Source organism: Cynocephalus volans, chromosome 7 (genome assembly GCF_027409185.1).
Source record: "Cynocephalus volans isolate mCynVol1 chromosome 7, mCynVol1.pri, whole genome shotgun sequence".
NCBI classification, from domain to species: domain Eukaryota; kingdom Metazoa; phylum Chordata; class Mammalia; order Dermoptera; family Cynocephalidae; genus Cynocephalus; species Cynocephalus volans.
Window position 1 is genome coordinate 98412003 of NC_084466.1, and position 21433 is coordinate 98433435.

General features: G+C 37.6%; 1 protein-coding gene across 6 annotated transcripts in view; it reads right to left on the reverse strand.

Annotated features, from left to right (window-relative positions):
* Window positions 1-21433, reverse strand: part of SGPL1 (sphingosine-1-phosphate lyase 1) — a 55333-nt gene that overhangs the window by 13827 nt on the left and 20073 nt on the right. For 4 of the 6 annotated variants that reach the window (XM_063102997.1, XM_063102996.1, XM_063102995.1 and 1 more), the window contains exons 3-8: window positions 16468-16633; window positions 11218-11285; window positions 10571-10642; window positions 7812-7959; window positions 5301-5377; window positions 3716-3844 (exon numbers count right to left, since the gene is read on the reverse strand). In XM_063102997.1, coding sequence (XP_062959067.1) covers window positions 3716-3844; window positions 5301-5377; window positions 7812-7959; window positions 10571-10642; window positions 11218-11285; window positions 16468-16633 — 660 coding nt within the window. The remainder of the gene's footprint in view (window positions 1-3715; window positions 3845-5300; window positions 5378-7811; window positions 7960-10570; window positions 10643-11217; window positions 11286-16467; window positions 16634-21433) is intronic. The other 2 variants (XM_063103000.1, XM_063103001.1) reach the window with 2 other exon arrangements.

Consider the following 21433-nt stretch of genomic DNA (forward strand, 5'->3'; position numbering starts at 1 on the left):
ACATATTCTAATACAGAGAGAACAAAGCTTTGGCTGAGCACTGCTCCCAACCAAATGGGTCTCAGACAAGAAGTCATCCACTGTGCATCAGAACAAATGGAAGGTCTGAAGAGAGCCATCCCAGGATGAGCCAAGATGAAAGAAAATAGCATGGCAACCATACAAACATCCTAAAAAAGGAGGGGAAGGAGGTAGTATGCAGCATTCAAAATAAAAGCCAGCTCAGAAGGAAACAAGCTAAGGAACAGAAGGAAATTCCTCTAACTCTTTCTCACTAGGACAATAGCATAAGAACATGAATTCAAGAAAACAAGAGTTCAAAGACTGGACAATCAAACAACAGAATGAGACTACAGACCTAAAAGAACAAAGTAGCAAAGAGCTCCAATATAGAACTAATAAATACATTAGGAACAGCAAGGAACAGAATCAACACTGTTGAAATAAAAATACTGACTCGGAAGGAAAGGTTTGAGATAAATTTAGTGAATCCAGATAAAAAAGATGGAGACAAAGATCAGCGCCACTCCACACTGGGAAAACTGTTCATCTGGCCAGTCAGAGACAACCAAAAGGCTTTAGAGAATGACTAGGATGGCTGGAAATCTGTGAAATCATATGAACAGCTGAGTAATCTAGAAAAAATGTGAGGAAGAGAAAATTCAGGGGGAAAGGGGCTTTCAAATATACAAATGTCTGTCACATGGAAAAAAAAATACTTGTGGAACGTCTATTTCCAGCAATATAGATTATATACCTTAAGCAACGCTCTTAACTAAAATAACTACAAAGTTTGATACATTTTTAAAAATTTTTTTTATATCTATCACTGAGCTAACATAAAGAAATATACTAAATCTTCAAACAAAGCAAAATCAAGAATCCTGCAAGACAGGTGAGTGCCAAAGCTAGCTTTCATCATGAGGGTAGTGCCAACCCCTGGAGACCTCCAGCTCCCACATTAACAAATGCACAGAATATTAATAAGGAGATGAATTTAGGGCCTGCCCAAGTAAGGAGGTCTGGTAGGAGATGGTTGAAAAAACCCACACAATCTTAGGTGTACAAGAAAGAAACCCCACCAGCACAGAAGAGGATAAGGAGAAAAATTGCTGTTTTCAACCCTGATGCTCAGGTCAAGAAAAATAAGAATCTCTCAAGAATGTATATAACAAGACAGCTTTTATGTGAGTTTCTGGTCTGAATTCACACTACCTCCACAGTACAAAATGACAAGCTGAAAATTTGACTTAAGCTGGTTCCAATGTGGTGGCAATCCCTAGCAACTCTCCAGCAACTGGCAAAAGGAATTACATATCTTCTCTGGAAGAATTTAATTTCAATCTAGGCCTCAAAGAATCTCTATAAATTAAGTTCCCAGAAAAGTGAGGGGCTCATACGGTTTAAAACAAATCACAAATATAAGCATGAGACACCATGCATCAAATGAGCAGAATCATACAGGTTAGGCTCATTGACATCAGAATTATCAGACATAGAATATGAAATATTTATGTGCAGTATATTTAAATAAACAAAACATAAGCCAAGGAAAGGGATTAAAAAGAACCAAACAGATTGGGGTGGGAAAAACCCAGAACATTCAAGAATAAAAAATACAGTAAATAAAACTTAAAAGCCCAATGCAAGCACTAAAGAGTGGATCAGACACCACTAAAGAGGGAATTATTAAAACCCTTCTAATTGTCACCCAGCTCCAACAATTTTCAACTCATAGCCAATCTTTCATCTTTCACCCAGCTTCCCCGGCAACCGTTGCTACTGAGAGTATCAGTTGTTCTAATAGTTACACCTTTACATGTGATCTATTTTCTCTGGCAGCTCTTAAACACCAATTAGACATGTGTTAGCCCTTCTCACTGTATCCTTCATGTCTCTTAACCTCTCTTTTCTACTTTCTATTTCTTTGATTCTCTGAATTGCATTCTAGTTAATTTTTTTGGATCTGTCTTGTTCCATAAGTGGGCTTTGGAACCATGTAAATATTTTACACAGTTTTGGGCCGAGCCCGTGGCGCACTTGGTAGAGTGCTGCGCTGGGAGCGCGGCGACTCTCCCGCCGCGGGTTCGGATCCCATATAGGAATGACCAGTGCGCTCACTGGCTGAGTGCTGGTCACGAAAAAGACAAAAAAAAAAAAAAAAAAAAAAAAATTTTACACAGTTTTAATTGAACCACAGCTCTTTAAAAAATGGCTGAATCTAGGTCTGGAGTAGGAAATGTACAAGGCAAGCCTGGAATATTTTGTCAAAAAAAAACCATGGAAAACAAGGAAGCTTTCAAAGACTACTTGGGTCATGCAAAAGGACCCAGGAGCCAAGATGATGATGCTCCCACTGGCCAAGGACGGAGTAATTTGAGCATCGATATGAGTAACAGCTACAATGGAATGAAGCACATACAGTGCTCTATAATTCATCCACTCTGCTGTTGATAAACATATGATTTATTTCCAGCTTTTAGCTATCATGAATAATGCTGCTACGAACATTCACATACATATGTCCTAATACACATGTGTTCTAATTACTCTAGGGTATATCCTGAGAAGCAGAATTTCTGGGTCAGAAGATATGGAAAGATCAAGCTGTTTTGTGGCTGTTTCCCCTATGATCTCTTAAAGTTCATAAAGAGTCTGATGGCACAGGAGAATACCTACATACTATATCGTCATCCCCCCTCTGTAAGTCACCCCATTCATCTAAAAACCATAAGAAAATCTACTGCTGCATTATGGTTGGTTCAATTTTTAACAGTTCCAAAATTTTGTTCTGAAAATGAATGCCAGGAATACCACTTTTGCTAGCTACACTTAATATTTGAACATGTTGATTTTCATGGTGCCAACATATTAAAACAAACAAAACAAAAAACAGTTTGCTGGAAAAACAAAAAAGAAACTAATTATAAAATGTTCTTTACTTCAGATGGGCCCTTCACTAATTAAACTTGCAGACTTTATAATGATTGTGAAGGATCTGATAGGATTGGTACCTCTAGGTTACCATTACAGCATACTGTTAAATCTATCTATCCTACATAAGCTGAAATTTAGTTTTGTCTAGAGTAGGCAATGTCGGTTTGTAGCGACAAATCTAGACAGAAGTTTATCCATTACAGTTTAGGAAAAATAACAACTATCTACTTGAAAGAACAGGTGAAACAAGAAATCCTCATGTGTGTCTTTAAATATAATGATACTCCACTTTCTTTATTCCTAATACCAACTAAATGAGATTCAGCTTACAGCAAAATAGTAAACTTCCAGCTCAGGTGAAACAAGAAGTATATCAAAAAGACTACTATATGGTTCAGCAAAATTATACATAGATAAATGGGTGGGTAAGTAGGTGTGAGTAGGTGGGTGAGGAAAGAGGGAGGGAGGGAGGGAAGGAAAAGAGAGATGTGGTAAAATACTCATATTTAGTGAATCTAGGGTGTTCTTTAAACTATCCTAGCAGCTTTATGTAGGTTTAAAGTTTTTCAAAATAAAAAGGTGCAGAGAAAAAATATCTAGAAGAATATATACCAAAATGTTAATACTCTATGGATTACAAAATTACAAGTAACATTTTAAAATTGCAGTTAATCTGTATCTTTCTATAATGATCACACATTACTTGTGTAGTAAAATATTTTTAATGAATTCTATCTTTAAAAAGCAAGACTGTTGGAAGCCGCTTGCATATACTTACACATCCACAGGAATCTGGTCCCCCATTGAACAGGGAACAAGTTATCCTCACAATTTCTGCCTCTATCTTACGAAGTCCTGGGAAGATATCTGGATGCAATGGGTTACTCCATGCAAAATCTCCATAAGCCTACAAAGAAAGGCAAGCGGATATGAAATAAGACTATTACGGTGTATAGGACAAATAATCATGCACTAAATGAAAGTGTCTAGGTATTAGGCACAACACTAGGAACCAGAAAAAAGGGTAAGATATGTTCCTCAACCTAAAGAAGATCAAAATATAAATCATAATTTCCTGTACTACCTGAGTATCAAATCACATGACTTAAGATGTGAAGGAGACAGCAAATAATTTTACAATGTGGTAAGAGAAAAAGTACAAATGTAGTAAAAACATACAGACTATAACACCAGACAACCCAGTGTGAAGTTTTAGCTTTGCCTATCACTTTCGCTGTGTAGGTCAAATAACCTCTCTGAGGCCCAGTTTCTTCATATGCAAAGGAAGATAATTACGGTACCTAACTTTTAAGGTTCCAGCAATAATTAAATAACATAATGCTTGCAAAGCATTTAAGGGTATCTGGCACAAAGCAGCTATTGCTATTGAATACAATACCAGATTTATGCACATAGTGCTAAGGAACCCTGAAGAGGGAATAACTAATATCCTGAGTGGTCTGGAAATGTCTGTTGAGTGGAATCTTGAGAGATGAATAGGAATTCATCATTTGGAACAGGTGGAATGAATGAGGGGAAGAAAACAATGATAACAGCATGACATCTTTAGTACAGAGAAAAGGCAGGATTAGTGTTTACATGGGAAAGTAATAGGAGAAGTTAAAAAAAAGTAGGTGGGAGCTGGCTTATGAAGGAACTTGTATTCTCTGCTCCATAAGAAGCTTGGGTTTCATCTGACAGATAACATGAAGCTACTGAAAGATTTTAATCATAGAACTAAGATCAGAGCATTATGACAAGACTTAGCTAAACAAAACAGTAATACTTAGTAATGTGTGAGCAGTTTCATAATTATAATAATCAAACACAAAGACACAGATCATCAGTACAACCCCAATTTTATATGACAAAGTGGGGTTTCGAAAATAAATTTGATCAGAAATGAAAGAAACCAAAGGCAATTCTAAAGACAGCAAAGAATGAGAACTCTTTGAAGTATAAGTGAGACTATTGCTCATCTCAGGTCATGCGATTTGATACTCGGGTATTACAGGGCATTATGACTAAGTTTCCGCACCTTGTCTCTTCTTACCAAACAAAATCTGTTTAACCACTAATAATTTCAAATAACAGGACTACATTTCCAAGTAACCTGCCTTTTATACAGGGCATCTACTGGTCTGGAAACATAAATAACATTTTACTTTTTTACAGATTAAAGATGTCTTTGACAATATTATCCACATCCACCTATGTTTAGGTGAAGAGAAACTTTCTAAACTTTTAGGGTTTTAAGAATAAGCTTTCCTTAAGTAATTTTTTAAATTACAAAACAACGAAAAAATGAGGTCCTGTAAACTAGCACAGACCACACACGCTTCCCTCAAGTACTGGACATTCACCTTCACAAGGAGCTCGGTGAGATTTTCCTCCCCACTGTACACTGCTCCAGAGGCTCTCCCTTCTTGCCACTGGACATCTGTGGAGAAAGTTAGGGTCACTGGGTCAGTAAGCAGGAACCTCCGGGAAGAAAGTTAATAAAAACAGGGAGGAAAAAATCCCTCTGGGTACAAAAGAAAAAAATAGTTGAGTGGAAACCCAATGGTGTTCTTCTATTAAATCAAGAAAGAAAAAATTTTAATAAAGAGCTATCACAGAAAAATAAAGATGAAAGATCATCCATTATTGTCAACAGTGTGAAAAAGACATGAATAACATCAAAATACAATAAAGACAGTCCAACAATATGCTGTCCTCATCGTCAACTGCCTTCTAACAGCAGAAATATTTTCCTTTGTCTACACTTAAATCTGTTCTCTGTATGGCTTTAGAGTGATCCCTTTCTGCAATAGCTTCCTCCTTATCTCCCTCAACAGTCATAGGAAGTGTGGGAACTGTTATGACAGAGGTGACAGAAAAGCACAAGACAAAAGTGTGAAATTTCAGTACACTATCATCAGAGCTGGGGCCAAGGGACAAACCACGATGAGATATAAACCATTAGCATCCTGGTCTCAGGGGAAACCCACACAGAACTAGGCACTTGCTTTCAGCAGCATATGTTGTAGCATTCAGGATGAGGAACACAGCCAACACTGGAAGAGGAGAAAGGCTGCTGACCAGAATGTAAAAGATCAGGTTTCCCTCTTCCTGTCCGAGGTGCTCTCCCAGAGACATTCTACATTATACCAACAAATCTGTTGATGTGAGCGTCTCAGGTCCTTCTGCTACAACATGGCTGTGCCCTACTGAAAATGGGTAATGAGAAAGCTATTACAGAAACACACTAACGAAAAAAACTGCATGTAGCCATGGACTCTCCAAAGCAAAGATCTTCAGCTCTAACAAGAGAGCAGAAGGCTGAACAGTAAATACACAGACAAATCACTCATTCTCACAGCAATCTGCCAAGCTCTGGCTTGCTGCCACTTTGATTTTCACTCCTTTCCTTAGAGGACTCTGCTTTGTATCATGTATGTCTCCAGACTAGTGTCGGCAACCTTTCAGAAACAGGACACGTGGTTTCATTTCCTCTTCTTTTACTGGTGCCAGAGAGCATGGAAATAGACAGTGACTTAAAAATCAAAGGAGAGGAAATATGGTGGCAGCAACCAACAGTCATTCATAATCATGGAAATCTTTAATATACAGGTCTTAGAATGCAAACCCCTGCTTTATGTCATCTACATCTGGACTATATCTAATTTTGTACCATCCAATGTCAAGAATTCAACACGTCAATCTGAAATCTTAAAAGGTATTTGTCAAAATGTAATGTGGTATCCTGGATTGAATCCTAGAATAGAAAAAAAGACATTAGTAAAAAAACTGGCGATATAGAAATAAAATTTGTAGTTTAGTTAATATTACTGTACCAATGTAAATTTTTTATTTTGACAAATGTACCACAGTTACATAAAATGTTAACATCAAGTGAAGCTGGGTGAAGTACATATGGGAAAGCTTTATATCATCTTTGCTACTTTTCTTTTAATCTAAAATTAGGCCGAACCGAAAAGCTTATTTTAAAAAAAATTTATAATATGATCTTAATCTGTAATAAACACGCATGTGTTTGTGTTAGTAATAATAGCATTAATAGTTAACATTAATGGAGCACTTACTATATGTCAGGTAATATACAACATTTACATGTATGATCTCATTTAACCCTCATAATCATCTTTTTGGGTAAGTACTATTCTTAGCATCCCAATTGTAGAAATATAGAAACTGAGGCATATGGAAATAACTCATCCAAGGTCATACTTTAAATGGCAAAACCAGGATGTGAATCCAGACTGATTCCATGAGTTACACTCTTCAACATTAAGCTATATCTGTTGTATTTATCCTTCCCATATGTACTCACATACGCATATATGTGTATACACACAAAAAAAAACACTATTAACATTCTGACATATAGATAGATCTAGATGTAATCTATTCAGATAGATAGATATACACCTATATAGATAGACAGCTCTATCTTTATCTATATAGACATAGATACATGTCACTTGTATTTATCTTTTGATGATAGGTTTATAGAGACCTTTTATTTTCCTTTGTGCCTTTACACAGATTTCACAATTTCTACACGAATCTATCTTTCATTTATATTACATATATTCTCTTATTCTTTTTCTAAACACAAATTTATGTTTTATTATACTTACAAAAGAAAACAGAGTCAACATCCACTGCCTTTTGAGATCTGCTTGCTTTATAGATGAGAGGTGAATTTAGACATAATTTTTAAAATATGAAATTCAGCCTTTCAAATAGGGAGTGGGCCTCCTGAACACATAAATACCAAGGATGAGTTATTCTTAACCTATGCAAATGTTAATGATGACAAAACCAGCAGTTTCAAGGAAGTAGAGAGTATGCATATGTGAGCATCATACCCATAGAGCTGTACTCCTTGAGTTTCTCCAGAACTGCAGGCAAGCTCAGACCCTTGGAGGGCAGAGCTTTCACATAATCTTTGTCCACTGTCAGGAATGACGTGATCTTCCTAATATCATCCTTGGCCTCGTTCAACTTTTCTTGAATCTTCAAAGGTAAAAAAGACAAACTTTAACAAGAAGATAGAAGAGTACAGCACAGAAAACAGAACGGCCAGTTATGACATCCAGTCATGTACTCAAGGCCAGGCACTGCACAAGTGCTATTAAACTAGGATGGTATTTTTCCTTAGAAAGACGTGGTGATATTTTGACTATTCCGCTATTTTCTGGCCTACACAACAACCTCTTAGAAGTTTGAAAGCCAACCTTCTCTCTAGAGGTCAAAGATGCACTCAATTTCCCCACACCCCTTTTCTCTGCCATGTTGACATCACCACTGCTTACTTGGTTTACATTTGCTAAAGACAGCACTTCTCTGAGGGCCATCTCTGGACCTTGTTCCTACCTTGGCAGCAGCTACAGTATGCAAGTGAAAGAGACAAAAGTGGAGCTATGAACAGTAGCCAGAAAACCACTCCAGCTGCAGTAAAAGGTATTATAGTCCTTGCACAAGTAATGAACACCTTCAACCAACATGCATAGAGCACACCAGGAATTTGGAGACCTTGTACAACTCCCCATGCACAAGCACAAGCATTCTAAGAATTTCCAGGAAGAACGCATTTATCTCCCTAAGCTGTTGTTGACAGCTTGTACCATCTAACCCTAAAATGCTGAGAGTAACTAAGGTTCTTTCTGCCATGTAATTTAACAACTGTGGTGATTTCTTTCCCATCCTCATTGCCACAGCTTCTGAGGCATTCTCTCTCATTTGTTCACTTACTTACTCAACAACTATTTTGTTCAACAACTAATTTGTTGAGCAACTACTGCAGGCCACAAATATGCAGTGAACAAAAACTTAAGCAGTGAGATTCACAGTCAAAAAAAAAAATTCCTACTCTCATGAAGCTTATTTAGTGGGAGAGACAAAAAATTAAAAGTCAGGTAATAAAAAGAGCTGGGGGGAAAAACAGAACAGAGTAAGGAGGCAGAGTGACAGGGGCTGCTATTTGTGATAAGAGACATTTGAGTGATAGGTTTGGGAAGAGAGGCTACATGTCACAATTTGTGCATGTTACAGTGCTATGGTTTCAGCAATATACGAGTATTTGTTAAAGTTTGATGCCCAAGATCTTACTCCTAACTATTTAGATTTTCTCATCTGTATCCATGGATAACTGGAATATGAGAGTCTTCTTAGATGTGGCACTCAATGAATCCACAGGGAAAACCACCCATTTAAAACACAACTGCAACAGTCTAGCAGGCCAGCACTGGCAGGTATAGAGTCCATGTCCTTGGGCAATGCCAGAGCATGCTATGGACATGGAGTCTATTTAAAGTTTTAAATAAAAAATTATGCTGCATAAATGGTGACCATGCAACAGGAACAAACTATGAAAGCTGAATTTGCATGCATAAACTACGCTGTTGTCTTAAAATAAAACAAACAAAAAATGACGATAATAGTAGAGCAAGTATTTCCTCACCCTCAGTTCTTGCTTCAGAGCCTACATCACATCAACCAATTTTAATTCTTCATAGCATTTAGTTCAAAATAAAATTCTATGTATTTGTTTACTTGTTTGTTTTCTGTCTTTCCTACTAAAATACAAGTTCCATAAGAGGAAGGACTTAGTCGTTCATCACTGCATTCTTAGTGCCCAAAAAAGTATCTAACACTGAGCGGGTGCTCAATAAACGTGCTGAATAAATGAATGTAAGTGAACAAATGAGAGAAGGATACATGCACATACACTGAACAAATAACTTTCTCTCTAAAGCTCAGAATCTGCTTCTGAAAAATGGAGGCTGATTAGATAGTCCTAAGGATCTTCCAACTGCATTATTTTATAAAATTAAGAATGGGTTCTGGAACCCTAGCATTTCTTTGGAAATGCTGAAGGAGAAAAATAAGAAGGAGAAGAACAGAAAAAATACAGGAAATGATAAGGGGAAATCCTATTGTCCTTTGTTGTACAGTCCACACTCTATAATATCTTCCCTGTCCCCATCCCTTACTCTTTAAGGACTAACGTAGACTTAGATTTAGGGCTAAATATGATTTGGGGAGCAAAGAGAAACCTATTTACTCTCTTTCCCCTTCACTACCCCAGTTATTAATGCCACTTCCCTGCAAAAACTGAACACATTTCCTGGGAGAGATAGCATAACAGTCCGAATGCACTTCAGCCAAAAGTGAAAGAGAATTGCCACCTTTTCTGGTTTGGCCAGAAAATAGGAAAGGGAATTTGAAAGCCAAAAGTTTGAAAGAAAACTTGAAGGCAGGCAAAGTTGGGAAAGACCAAAGGAAAGCTGATGGCCAATTTTAATTTCTTCACTAAAGAAAGTAAGTTGAGGGCCAAGGCAGGGTACTGGGGGAAACGAAGACGAAGACATCAAGGACTCATCTGCCTTTCTTTGAGCTTGCAAAGGGGCCTGGCCTGTTTATCTTCATCTGTGATAAAGAACCTGTGGGAAGGGCACAGAGGTGAAAATCTTATCCTCAGTGTGGGCAAGAGTACAGAGGATAAAAGTGAAAGGAACATACCATGTTGCAGCAGGTTCAAAGAGCAAGAGAAGAGCTCTGCTACCTCTTTAAGTTTCCAAACGTGGGAAAAGCAAACCACAACCAGGGGCCAAATCTAGCCTACCTCTTCTCGTAAATAAAGTTTCACTGGAATACAGCAAGGATCATCCCTTAACCTGTTCGTCCTCTTGTCGTCCTGTGTAAGAGCACAGTTGAGGAGTTGTGATCACAAGACATGGTATGGCCCACAGGGCCTAAGATGTTTCACATCTAGCCCTTTACAGAAAAAGTCTGCTGATCCCTGATCTAAACCATGTAAGCGCCTAACCCCTGGATAAATATCTAAATTCAGACCAGCCAAATATTGTTCCAAAGCACCAAACACGTCAATCAGATTTTCTAACTTCAAAATCTTCTTCCTTAACAGACTTCTCATCTCTCCTTTGACCAAATATGTTGTAGAAAGGGTTAAGTCAAGGTTTCTCAACCTTTGCCCCTTTGGCATTTTGATCCAGGTAACTCTGCTGTGGGGCTGACCTATGCATTGTAAGATGCTTAGCAGCATCACTGGCCACTATCCACTAGATGCCGACAGCACACCACCTGAGTTGTGACAACCAAAAATATCTCCAAACATTGCCAAATGTCCCCTGGAGGCGGGGGACAAAATCATCCCTCCCCCTTGAGAATATTAGGTTTAGTAAATGAAAAGAAAGAGATATGATTATCAAAGGGGGGGCGGGGGGGAAGACCTATACAGATTCCACCTACCTTGCGACCAATAATAGGCATCTTCCTGATGAGCTTAAAACATTTCTTTTTAAACCTTGACCATAAGCCTAAAAGAAACAAATGGTTGTATTATTCAAATAAATTTCTATGGATATGACCTGCTGGTCATAATGTAGCAACTATTCAATGTGTATCCCACAACCTCACTTGCCTTCAGATTGCAAAAGTAAGGTTTCTTTGCTTTTAAAAACAAAAAACAAACCAAAAAAAACCCTTTTAAATTTACTTTTTTTTTTTTAAGTAATACATCTACATGATCCACAACTTAAAAAAAAAATGAACACACAGTGAAAAGTTTCTCTCTCTCTCACCCATCCACCAAACCCTCATCCTACCCCCTGGTAAACACTACTATTAGTTTCTACTATACCCTTTAGAGTTTCTTTATGAATGTAAAGGCAACAGTAAAGATATATTCTTATTTGCCTCCCTTTTTAACAAAATGTAGCATACTCTAACACTGTACTATACTTTGTTTTTCCACTTAGGAATATTAAAATAAATTATGGTACATCCGTATAAGGGAATACTCTGCAGCTATAAAAATGAATGAAGAAGCACTTCATTCATTCATTTTTATAGCTGCAGAGTATTCCCTTATACGGATGTACCACAATTTATTTAACCTGCCCTTTACTGATGACATATATTTGCTATTGCAAACATGCTGAAATAAATAACCTTGTAACACACACCATACTGCATACATACAAAGTATATCTATAGGAGAAATTCCCAGAAGCAGAATTGCTGGGTCAAATGGTATATGTATTTCAGAGTTCTTGACCTTCCCAAGATTTCCAGATGCCAAACATTTCTCTTCCTTCCCCCCAAAACAAATGATTTTATTTAAGATTTATGCTCCAGTCTCTCATCCAACACAGATCCTAGCAACACTTTCTGGACCTAAAAAGGCCTTCAAATTAGTGGATGCCAATCGGAGTCCATTCTGTCATGCAGTAGTACATAGGACATAGAATTCCAGTCCTGTCAATTACAATAATTATAAATACATGGTATCTAAAAAGATGGATATACCTTCTAATGCACTGACATTCAATATATCTCAACTGACTCTGACAACAATATTTTGGGGTTTGCATAAAAAGTATTGTATACTATCCAAGAGGGACATAAAAGGCAACTGAGGATCAGAGCATTAAAACGTGCTCAAGGCCACACATCAAATCAGTGATGGAGCAGGGTTTTGACTAAAGACTTCATTTTTTTAGTCCAGGACTCACAGGACTCTACAATGCTTTAAATGCACAACAGGAATTTTCCATTATCCCAAATGAATCTATAAGAATCTGGACCTAGTTTTTATTCAAGGCATGAACTGAGTATGAACCCTTATTCCATTCCTAGGGATTTGAGCATTCCAACCGCCCTGGCCAGAAGTTCTCTCCACTCAGAAACTACAAGACATGTCTGCACCCTCTTTTTGTGTTATTACATGATACGTTGCATCTTTGCCAGGTGTTTTTACTTAGGCTGTGTCTGTGTCTTTCTCCCTCACCCTACAGACAACACTTGATAAATGCCTGGAACTAAACTAGGTAACTAAGACACAGACTGAATCAGATGACAAAGGGATTAAAACCACTTGTCTATGGTTACTTTTTTTAAATTTTGGGAGTATTTCCTTTCAATCCTATGTTCTACACATAGTAATACAGGGCTGAGGTCTTGTTTCATGTAAAACAACTTTATCCTCTTCTCGCTTATGGCATTTTCTACATTACTAAAAATTCTTCCTAAACATATTTTTAAGTGTTGTCATAATAGTCCATCAAATGAGTATAACCTAATGTTGGGTATTAAACCTGCTTGTTATTCAACTATTTTTTTCTTTCTTTTTTTTTTTTTTAAAGATGACCAGTAAGGGGATCTTAACCCTTGGCTTGGTGTTGTCAGCACCACACTCAGCCAGTGAGCTAACTAGCCATCATTATATAGGATCCGAACCCGTCACCTTGGTGTTATCAGCACCGCACTCTCCCAAGTGAGCCATGGGGCTGGCCCTTATTCAACTATTTCTAACAATGTTAAAGCTGTAAAGATTCAAAACTGCTTCCTTATTTAATAGATGAAGTAATTAATAAGGTAGAAAGAGGTCTAAAAATCAGCATACTGAGCCAGGTGTCCAAAAATACAGTAATGCAGCTAGGAGGAAGATAAAAGAATAGACTAATTTTGTGAAAGTTGTGAGAAAAAAAATGGCACAGGGCAAAAAGAACAGAATACAGGATCAGCGATGGAGAAATTAAAAATGAAAAGATTATGTGGTCATGACCTAAAACAAAAATCTCAAAAGCAAAAGTCTCCAGAGGCACAAAAATTAAAGTAATCAGAATTTTTTAGTGGTGGTTACCTGGCGGACAGGGGAGAGAAGAAGGATTGGGGAGATGCTGGTCAAAGGACAGAAAACTCCAGTTAGACGGAACAATAAGTTCAAGAGATCTACGCTACAACATAGTGAATATAGTAAATAACATGTACTATATACTTAAAAATTGCTGAGAGAGTAAATTCAAATGGTCTCACCATGAAAGAAACAATAAGTATGTGAGGAAACGCATAGGTAAATGAGTTTAATTTAGCCATTTCACAGCGATACATATTTCAAAACATCATGTGTACACCATTAATATGCAATTTTTATTTGTCAATTTAAAAAATAATTTAAAAAACGATTTTTTAAAGATAACAAAATAGGAAATGCTAGTGTAAGAACAATGACGCATGGCTCTTCACAGTTTACAAATTCCTTTCATGAAAATGACACCATTCGATCCTCATATTACCCCTGTGACTAGGTAACGCAGGTATCATTGTGCCTATTTTAATGTGAGGATATAGGCTAAGAGAGCTTAAGGGTGTTGCCCAACGTGCCACAGCAAGAAACAGAGTTTACCATCTCCATCCACCACATAAAGAAGTGGTAAGCTGATAATCATAGAGCCGAACTGAGGAAGAGATAACATCCTTGAGAGCTGCTGACCCCTACCCACACTCTTGCCACTTCTAGTCTTACCTACCCCAGTCTATCCTTTATTTTAGAATTACCCTCTCCCTTCAGGGGGGGATTCAGAGTTTGAAGATCAGCAAAATTTATCACTGGTCCGGACTTCAGACTCCTCTAGTGTAACATACTGAAAATAACTTGATTGCTCAGCAATATGTAGCATGCTTCTACCTCAGCAAAGTGCTAAACAACGTGTTGTCCACAATAAATATCTACAATTTTTAATTACCAACTAAAAAAATTACTTTAAAAGTTTTTTTAAAAAGAAATACTTAAAGTTATTACTAATCATAGCAAAGAAATATAAATCTCAAGATCTCTTAGTCTGGTTTCATAAATGTGCCACTGTAAAAAGAAAAGCACACAGCACGGTGGCTGCCGGGGCGAGGGGAAGAGGGTAATGGGAGTTACTGTTTCATGTTTAACGAAACAGAGCTTCAGTTTGTGAGGATGAAAAGGTTCTGTGGACGGGTGGTGGTGACGGCTGCACAACAACGTGAATGTGCTTAATGCCACAGAGCTGTACACTTAAAAATGGTTAAAATGGTAAATTTTACATTACATACGAGGGTACTTTGAACAGTTCGTGGAAAAATGAAATTAAAAGATAATATGAATCTTCCATGAACTTTTTGAAGACCCCTTGTATATTTTAATCACAATAAAAAGAAAGAAAGAAAAATACATTTCCTGCTACTCCTTAGAGTACTTTGGAAAGGGCACTTCACCTTGCAGGGTGATGGGCATCTTATTCACTGAACTGAATGCTTCCTGAGAAAGGAATAAGCCTGAGCGGAATGACACAGTCTGCATCCATATCCAAGCCACTGAGCCAATGCAGCAGAAGGGCCAGTCAGTCTAACATGTCAGAGTTTATGAGAAAACCTTGCAAGGACTAGAAGCGGAAACTGAAGTCGGGTTTTAAAGCTGGAATGAACTAAAATTTTAGACAGAACAGTCACATCTCATTTCTACTTTAACTTAAAAGCTCTAAGCAGTGGAACTTGCTGCTTTTTAGTCACGTTTTGTAATGTTTACCATGCCATAACTGCAGTATTACTAGAACAGCCTGATGGCTATCTGTCTGGCTTCTATATATTCACTTTCCTGAGGGAAGAGGAAGAAAAGCAGAAAAGGTACAGTTAAAGAGATCCTTCAAACTGATGTTACCAGGGAAGCAAAGCATTGCAGAAATTTCAAACAAATGAGAAATGACTAGCAATTCACTTCTATGTAACTGGTTTCTTATTCCAAGGAAGTTAACTCAGATAGCCTACTAACTACGAGTGGGGAAGGGGTGCAAGGAAGTGTTACAGAACACCCACCACCACCAAACCTACAATTTATATGAAGGGTCTTCAAAAATTTCATGAAAAGATTTGCATTATCTTTAATTCCATTTTTCCATGAACTTTTTGAAGTACCCTTGTATTTAGGTACAATCAAACAAAACTCACCGAGCACAGCCTACAAGGGGAAAATAATTCACAAGGTAACATGCAAAGAAGTTTCTGGGGGGGGGAGGAGACTAGTGGGCAGGAGACGGGCATAAACCTTAGGAAGGATGGAGTATTTACAAGCAGATCACTAACAGACTTCTTATCTTCTGTCCTCCTTGAGAAGTGGCCTCCTTCTTCCCCATGTCAATCTGGCTCCCTGAGTCGCTACCAGGAAGCTCCAAGTGCACTGTCCCTTGACATCAGAAGTTCAACTCCAAGAGGACAGGGACTACTTATACAGATATCTCCAGAACCTAGACTGGCATATAACAGGCACTCAAGTGGTAACCACATGAGTGCTATTCCAATTTCATCTAATCTTTATTGAAAAGGAAGGCCCAAAATGAAAGTAATAAATTCTTGCTCTGGAAACTCCAGGTGATGCAATTATTTTCTAGAAAAGAAATTTACACTGAAGAAGGTTTAAGCCACACTCTGAGATATCTGTGGATCTTTACAGTAACTAGTTTCTAAGGAGTTTTTATGTAAGTTACAAATCCAAAAAAATCAACATAAACAGTAACAATTACATAAGTCCTATTATAACTTTACCAATCAGAAGACAATGTACTGCTTTCCATTTAAACAGATTTTTAAAATCAGAACAAAACCAGAAGGCAAGAAATTAGTCCAGTCTGTCAGCCATGAGTCCCAAAGCTAGTTACACTCCACCAAACCTTACACAGGAGACAGTATACTTACTCTCTGGCTGGAAGACAAACCCATATACCCAGACTATCAGCAGAGTCCACATAACACTCCATGCAATTAGCTGCCAGGGCTCATACTTGGTGCAATGCCCATTTATATAATTCTTGGCTTTTGTGGAGTATACTTCCAAAATCTCAAAGTAGGGCTCAAAGGCCTTCTAGAAATACAAGAGAAAAACAGAAATATTATATTCAGAGAGAGACAGAAAATCTGTTCTTTTTTCTTCAACTCTCATTTTAAAGGGCAAGGTCATTCACAATCTGGCCCCACCTCAGCAATAATCTTATCACCCTCTAGAGCCTCAAAGCTTCTGTAGAAGCCACTACAGTATAACTCTGCGCTTATGACCCAAGTGGACTTTGACAAGATTTCTGATCTTCTGCCTATTTTGTAAAATAAGAGGGTAAAGCTAGATCATCATTTCCACCCTAAAGCTTCTATACAACTGCTAGTATTCACTGTCCACTCTCATCGCAAACAAATTATTATGGATCGAATTGTGTCTTCCGAAGCTTAATGTGTTGCAGGCTTGGTCCCCACTTGTGACTGGGTTAAGAGGGTGGGAAGTCCTATTGTGGTTATTGAAAGGTGGGGTCTTGAAGACGTGATTAGACTGTAGGACCATGCTGTAGTGAAGGATTAACGATGGTGGTCAGGGGCATGGTTTAGACGGCTTTGAAAGGAGAGCACACGAACAGTCTCTCTCTGTTTCTGTTCTGCCATTCTTACTGTGTGAGACCCTGCATCGCCAAAGTCACAACCAAAGAAGGCCCTCACCATAACTGTTCCCTGGACTTCGGGACTTACCAGCCTCCAAAACTGTAAGCGATAAATTTTGTTTTCTTTACAAATTACCCAGTTCCAGGTATTTTGTTGCAAGCAACAGAAACAGACTAATGCATTAATCCTCTCAATATGAATGTCATTTCTCTTCTTCTCTACTTTATTTGAATCTTTCCTATTCTCTAACCCAGAGGTCAGCAAATTGGTTCTGTAAAGTGCCAGATGGTAAATTACTTTATATTTTAAGCATTGCAAACCAGAGATTCTCTGTTACACCTACTCATCTCTGCTGTTGTAGCATAAATGCAGTCATAAAAAGTACATATACAAAGGAACGTGGTTGTGTTCGAACACAATTTAACTATGGACATTGAAATCTGAGTTTCACATAATTTTCATGTGTCACGAAATATTCTTTTGTTTTGGGTTTTTTTTTTTTTACAATTAAAAAATGTAAAAACCATTCTTAGCTCATGGGCTATACAAAAACAGGCAAAGGGCCAGATTTGGCCCATAGGCCATGGTTTGCCAATCCCTGCTCTAAGGCCCTACTTGACTGTAAAACATGTAAAGTCAGGGACCATATTTTATCATCATACATATCCCTCACAATACCTGGTACAAGCAAGAAAAAAAATCCTCTCATCTGTAAACTTAGCAAAATATCTCATTCATGAGAATTCATCCCTCCCTTTAACTTCAAGTACTCATTTGAGGAGGCTTGCAATTTACTCGTGTCTTCCTTGTTTCCCTGATTACATGGTTAGGTCCTTGAAGACAGACCAGTCGTATTCATGTTTACAACCCCCCATAGTGCCCTGCACAAAATGAGTTCATTTGACACTTGTTATTCATTCACTTATTCAACATTTATTAAGTACTTCCAGTGTTTAAGGCATTAAGCTGGGGAAGCATTCAAGTAAATATCATAGTTCCTTGTTCTTACTGAGCTTACAGTCTAATGGGAGAGGTGTATGTGTGACTGTATAAACATACACATGCATACAGATACAAGCGCACACATATTTAAATGAATAATTAAAACTCTTTAGGGGAAAAGCTATAAAAAGCATGTGAGTGCTAAGAGAGAGCACTGAGGAAGATCTACCTAACTCTACCTGATAATGATAATGACAGAGGATAAAACTTAAGTTAGTTAAAAAGGTAAAAAAATTCTCTAGGCAGAAAAGTTAAAAGAAAAAAAAGTCACACCAGGAAGAGAGAACAGTAGCTGCAAATGCATAAAAAGAGTCTGGGAATGGCAAAGTACTACATGGTAAAAGTGTAAGCTACATGAGGGCAGGGACCACATCTGTCTTATCCAATCCTAAATCTCCAACATTCAGCAGAATGCCTGGCACAGAATTTGTACTCAATACAACCTTGTACAGTGGCTGACAGTACCCAAGTAAATAAGTGAACTATCAATCAGAGAACTGAGGCTGGGAGAATGCTAAGTCCATATTAAAATGGGCTCAGAAAAAAAAAAAAAAAGCATGGAGAGTAGAAGTGTAAACTGATAGGAACTTTTTGTAAGGCAATTTGTTGATATCTATCAACATTTGAAATATATATTCATTTTGACCCAGCAATTCCACTTTTTGGTATCTACATATTTGCACACATGTACAAAAAGACATGTTCAAGGACATTCATTTTAGTATTCTTTGTAATAGCAAAAGAAAAAATATAAATAACATAAAGGTCTGTCCATAAAGGAATGGTAAAATAAACTATAATACACACATTTTATGTACCCATACTATGTAACTTTAAAAAGATAGATCTACATGAACTACGTGGAAAAATTCCAAAACATATTGACAAGTAAAAAGATGCAAATTACAGAACAACAATAAAACAAAAACAAAAGACATGGATTATTAAGCATGAGAGTAACATTTTTGTTAAAGATAACTTGGTGGGAGATGAGTAGGAGGAGAACAGAGATTAGAGACAAAAATTTTAGTTAAGAGATTGCTGAAATTGTCCAGGGGAGAAATAAACTGGGTTTGACAGTAAGCAATATATTGGGGATGAAATAGTAGTATGAATTTGAAAGACATTTCTGGAGGTCGGGCAAACAGGATTTAGCAACTTATTAAATAGGGGAAGATATTCCATTATAAGTGGAAGATAATAATATTCCACTTATATCCCATTATAAGTGGGAAGATAATTCCAAATTTTCAAGTTTAAGTTTTAAACTGGCTAAGTGATGTCAACATTAACCATGGTAAGACTAGAAGATGAAGGGAAGCTGTAGAAGGTAGATGTTTTAAGAAAAAGATAATGATATTGATTTCAGTTATGTTCCTACTGGATCTCCACGTGCACAGTTCTAGCAGGAGCATGAAAGCTTAGAAGGACGACAGGTACCCAACAAATATTTGTTGAGATTTATACTTGCAATGGCCTGAATGTTTATGTACCCCCCCAAATTCATATGTTAAAACCTAATCCCTAAGCTGATGGTGTTAGGAGATGGGGTCTTTCAAAGGTAATTAGATCATGAAGGCAGAGCTCTTATGAATAGGATTAGGGCCCTTATAAAAGAACCCCCAGAGAGCTAATTCCCCACTTCCACTATGTGAAGAAACAACAAGAAGATGCCTTCTATGAACTCCTATGAGGGCCACCTGCTGGGAAATATGGCACTTTGTTATAGCAGCCTGAACAGGCTAAGACGATACCCTTAGTAATCAGACTGTGGTATGAGGTAATTAACATTAGGCAAGTATTGGGTTCCCTAGAGAGCTATCCATGGAAACAGCTTATATGCAGCCACCCCCTTGTAGTTCTTGATGGCCATTCCCCAGAGCCCACTGTTGCTATCAACAATCTCAATCCTGCAAACCAGTCACAGTATCAGTCAAAACCTGGGAAAGACCAGAGGAATCTATCATGATCAAAGGTATATCATGGTTTCCATCTGTAGTAGACTGAATGTTCCCCCAAACTCACTGAAGCTTGAATTGTGTCCCCCAGGTTTTATGTATTAGAAACTTGGCCCCCACTGTGACTGTTAAGAGCATGGGAAATCCTATTATGGAAACTGAAAGGTGGAACCTCGAAGAGGTGATTAGATTGTGGGGCCATGCTGTAGTGAATGGATTAATAACGGCGGTCAGGGGTGTGGTCCTGGGGGCTTTAAAAGGAGAATGAATGAGGAGGTTGGTCTCTCTCTTTCTCTCTCTGCTCCACCATTTTTGCAATATGATACTCTGCCATCACTGAAATCACCACCAAAGAAAGCCTCCACGAGATGTGTTCCCTGGACTCTGGACTTCCTAGCCTCAGAAACTGTAAGCAATAAATTTCATTTTCTTTACAAAATACCCAGTTCTGTGTAATACACCATTATTAAATAAGCTTCTAATGTTAAAGCTGTGATCAAACCATACGGTTAAACAGTGTATAAATTGGATGGTGGAAAAACAATCATTCAGATAAGCTTTTCTTCTGGTTATACTAATTCCTAATTTTTCTGGTTATACTAATTCCTAACACAGAAAACAAAGGTTACCAATGTGAAAAGATAACTAGATATTATCAACTCTGCACAGCACTGAACAAAAAAGTAATATAACTATTATTAAGGAGGCAGCAAAGAACCAGCAAATGCAAACAAATTTTTTAAAAGCCTTAAAATTAAAATATGAAGACATTCCTCACTAACATTTATAAAATTATATTCAGCAAGAATGTAATTTCCTGGTAAATGCTTTGATTCTTAAGAAGATAACGAGAATCCTTGAATTCAAAGGGGATACTTTAAGAGGAACAATATCTCCAAATTTTCTAACTTTAAAGACACAATAATACTGTAGTCGGATAGGTCCTTACATGCTTTTGAGTAAGCAACTAGTTGATTATAGAAATTACATCTCCTGGCATCATTCTATGGTCCTTCTAGGTTACTATAAACAACCCAGGCTCAGTCCCCAGTGAAGAAGTACCTTATAACACTGACAGCTCACTGCATTATTGGGCTCTGTGGGGTAATGAATTCTATCTCCTTGGAAAAAAGGATGAGGCAGTTCCTTTGGGCCTTGAAAACAGCACAAATCCCAGGCTGGGACCTGATGCAATACTCCAGCCCTTGGGAAGCATAGAATCTAAGAGCTGAAGGGAAACTTTGACATTAAGTCCAACATTTTCACTGTACAAGCAA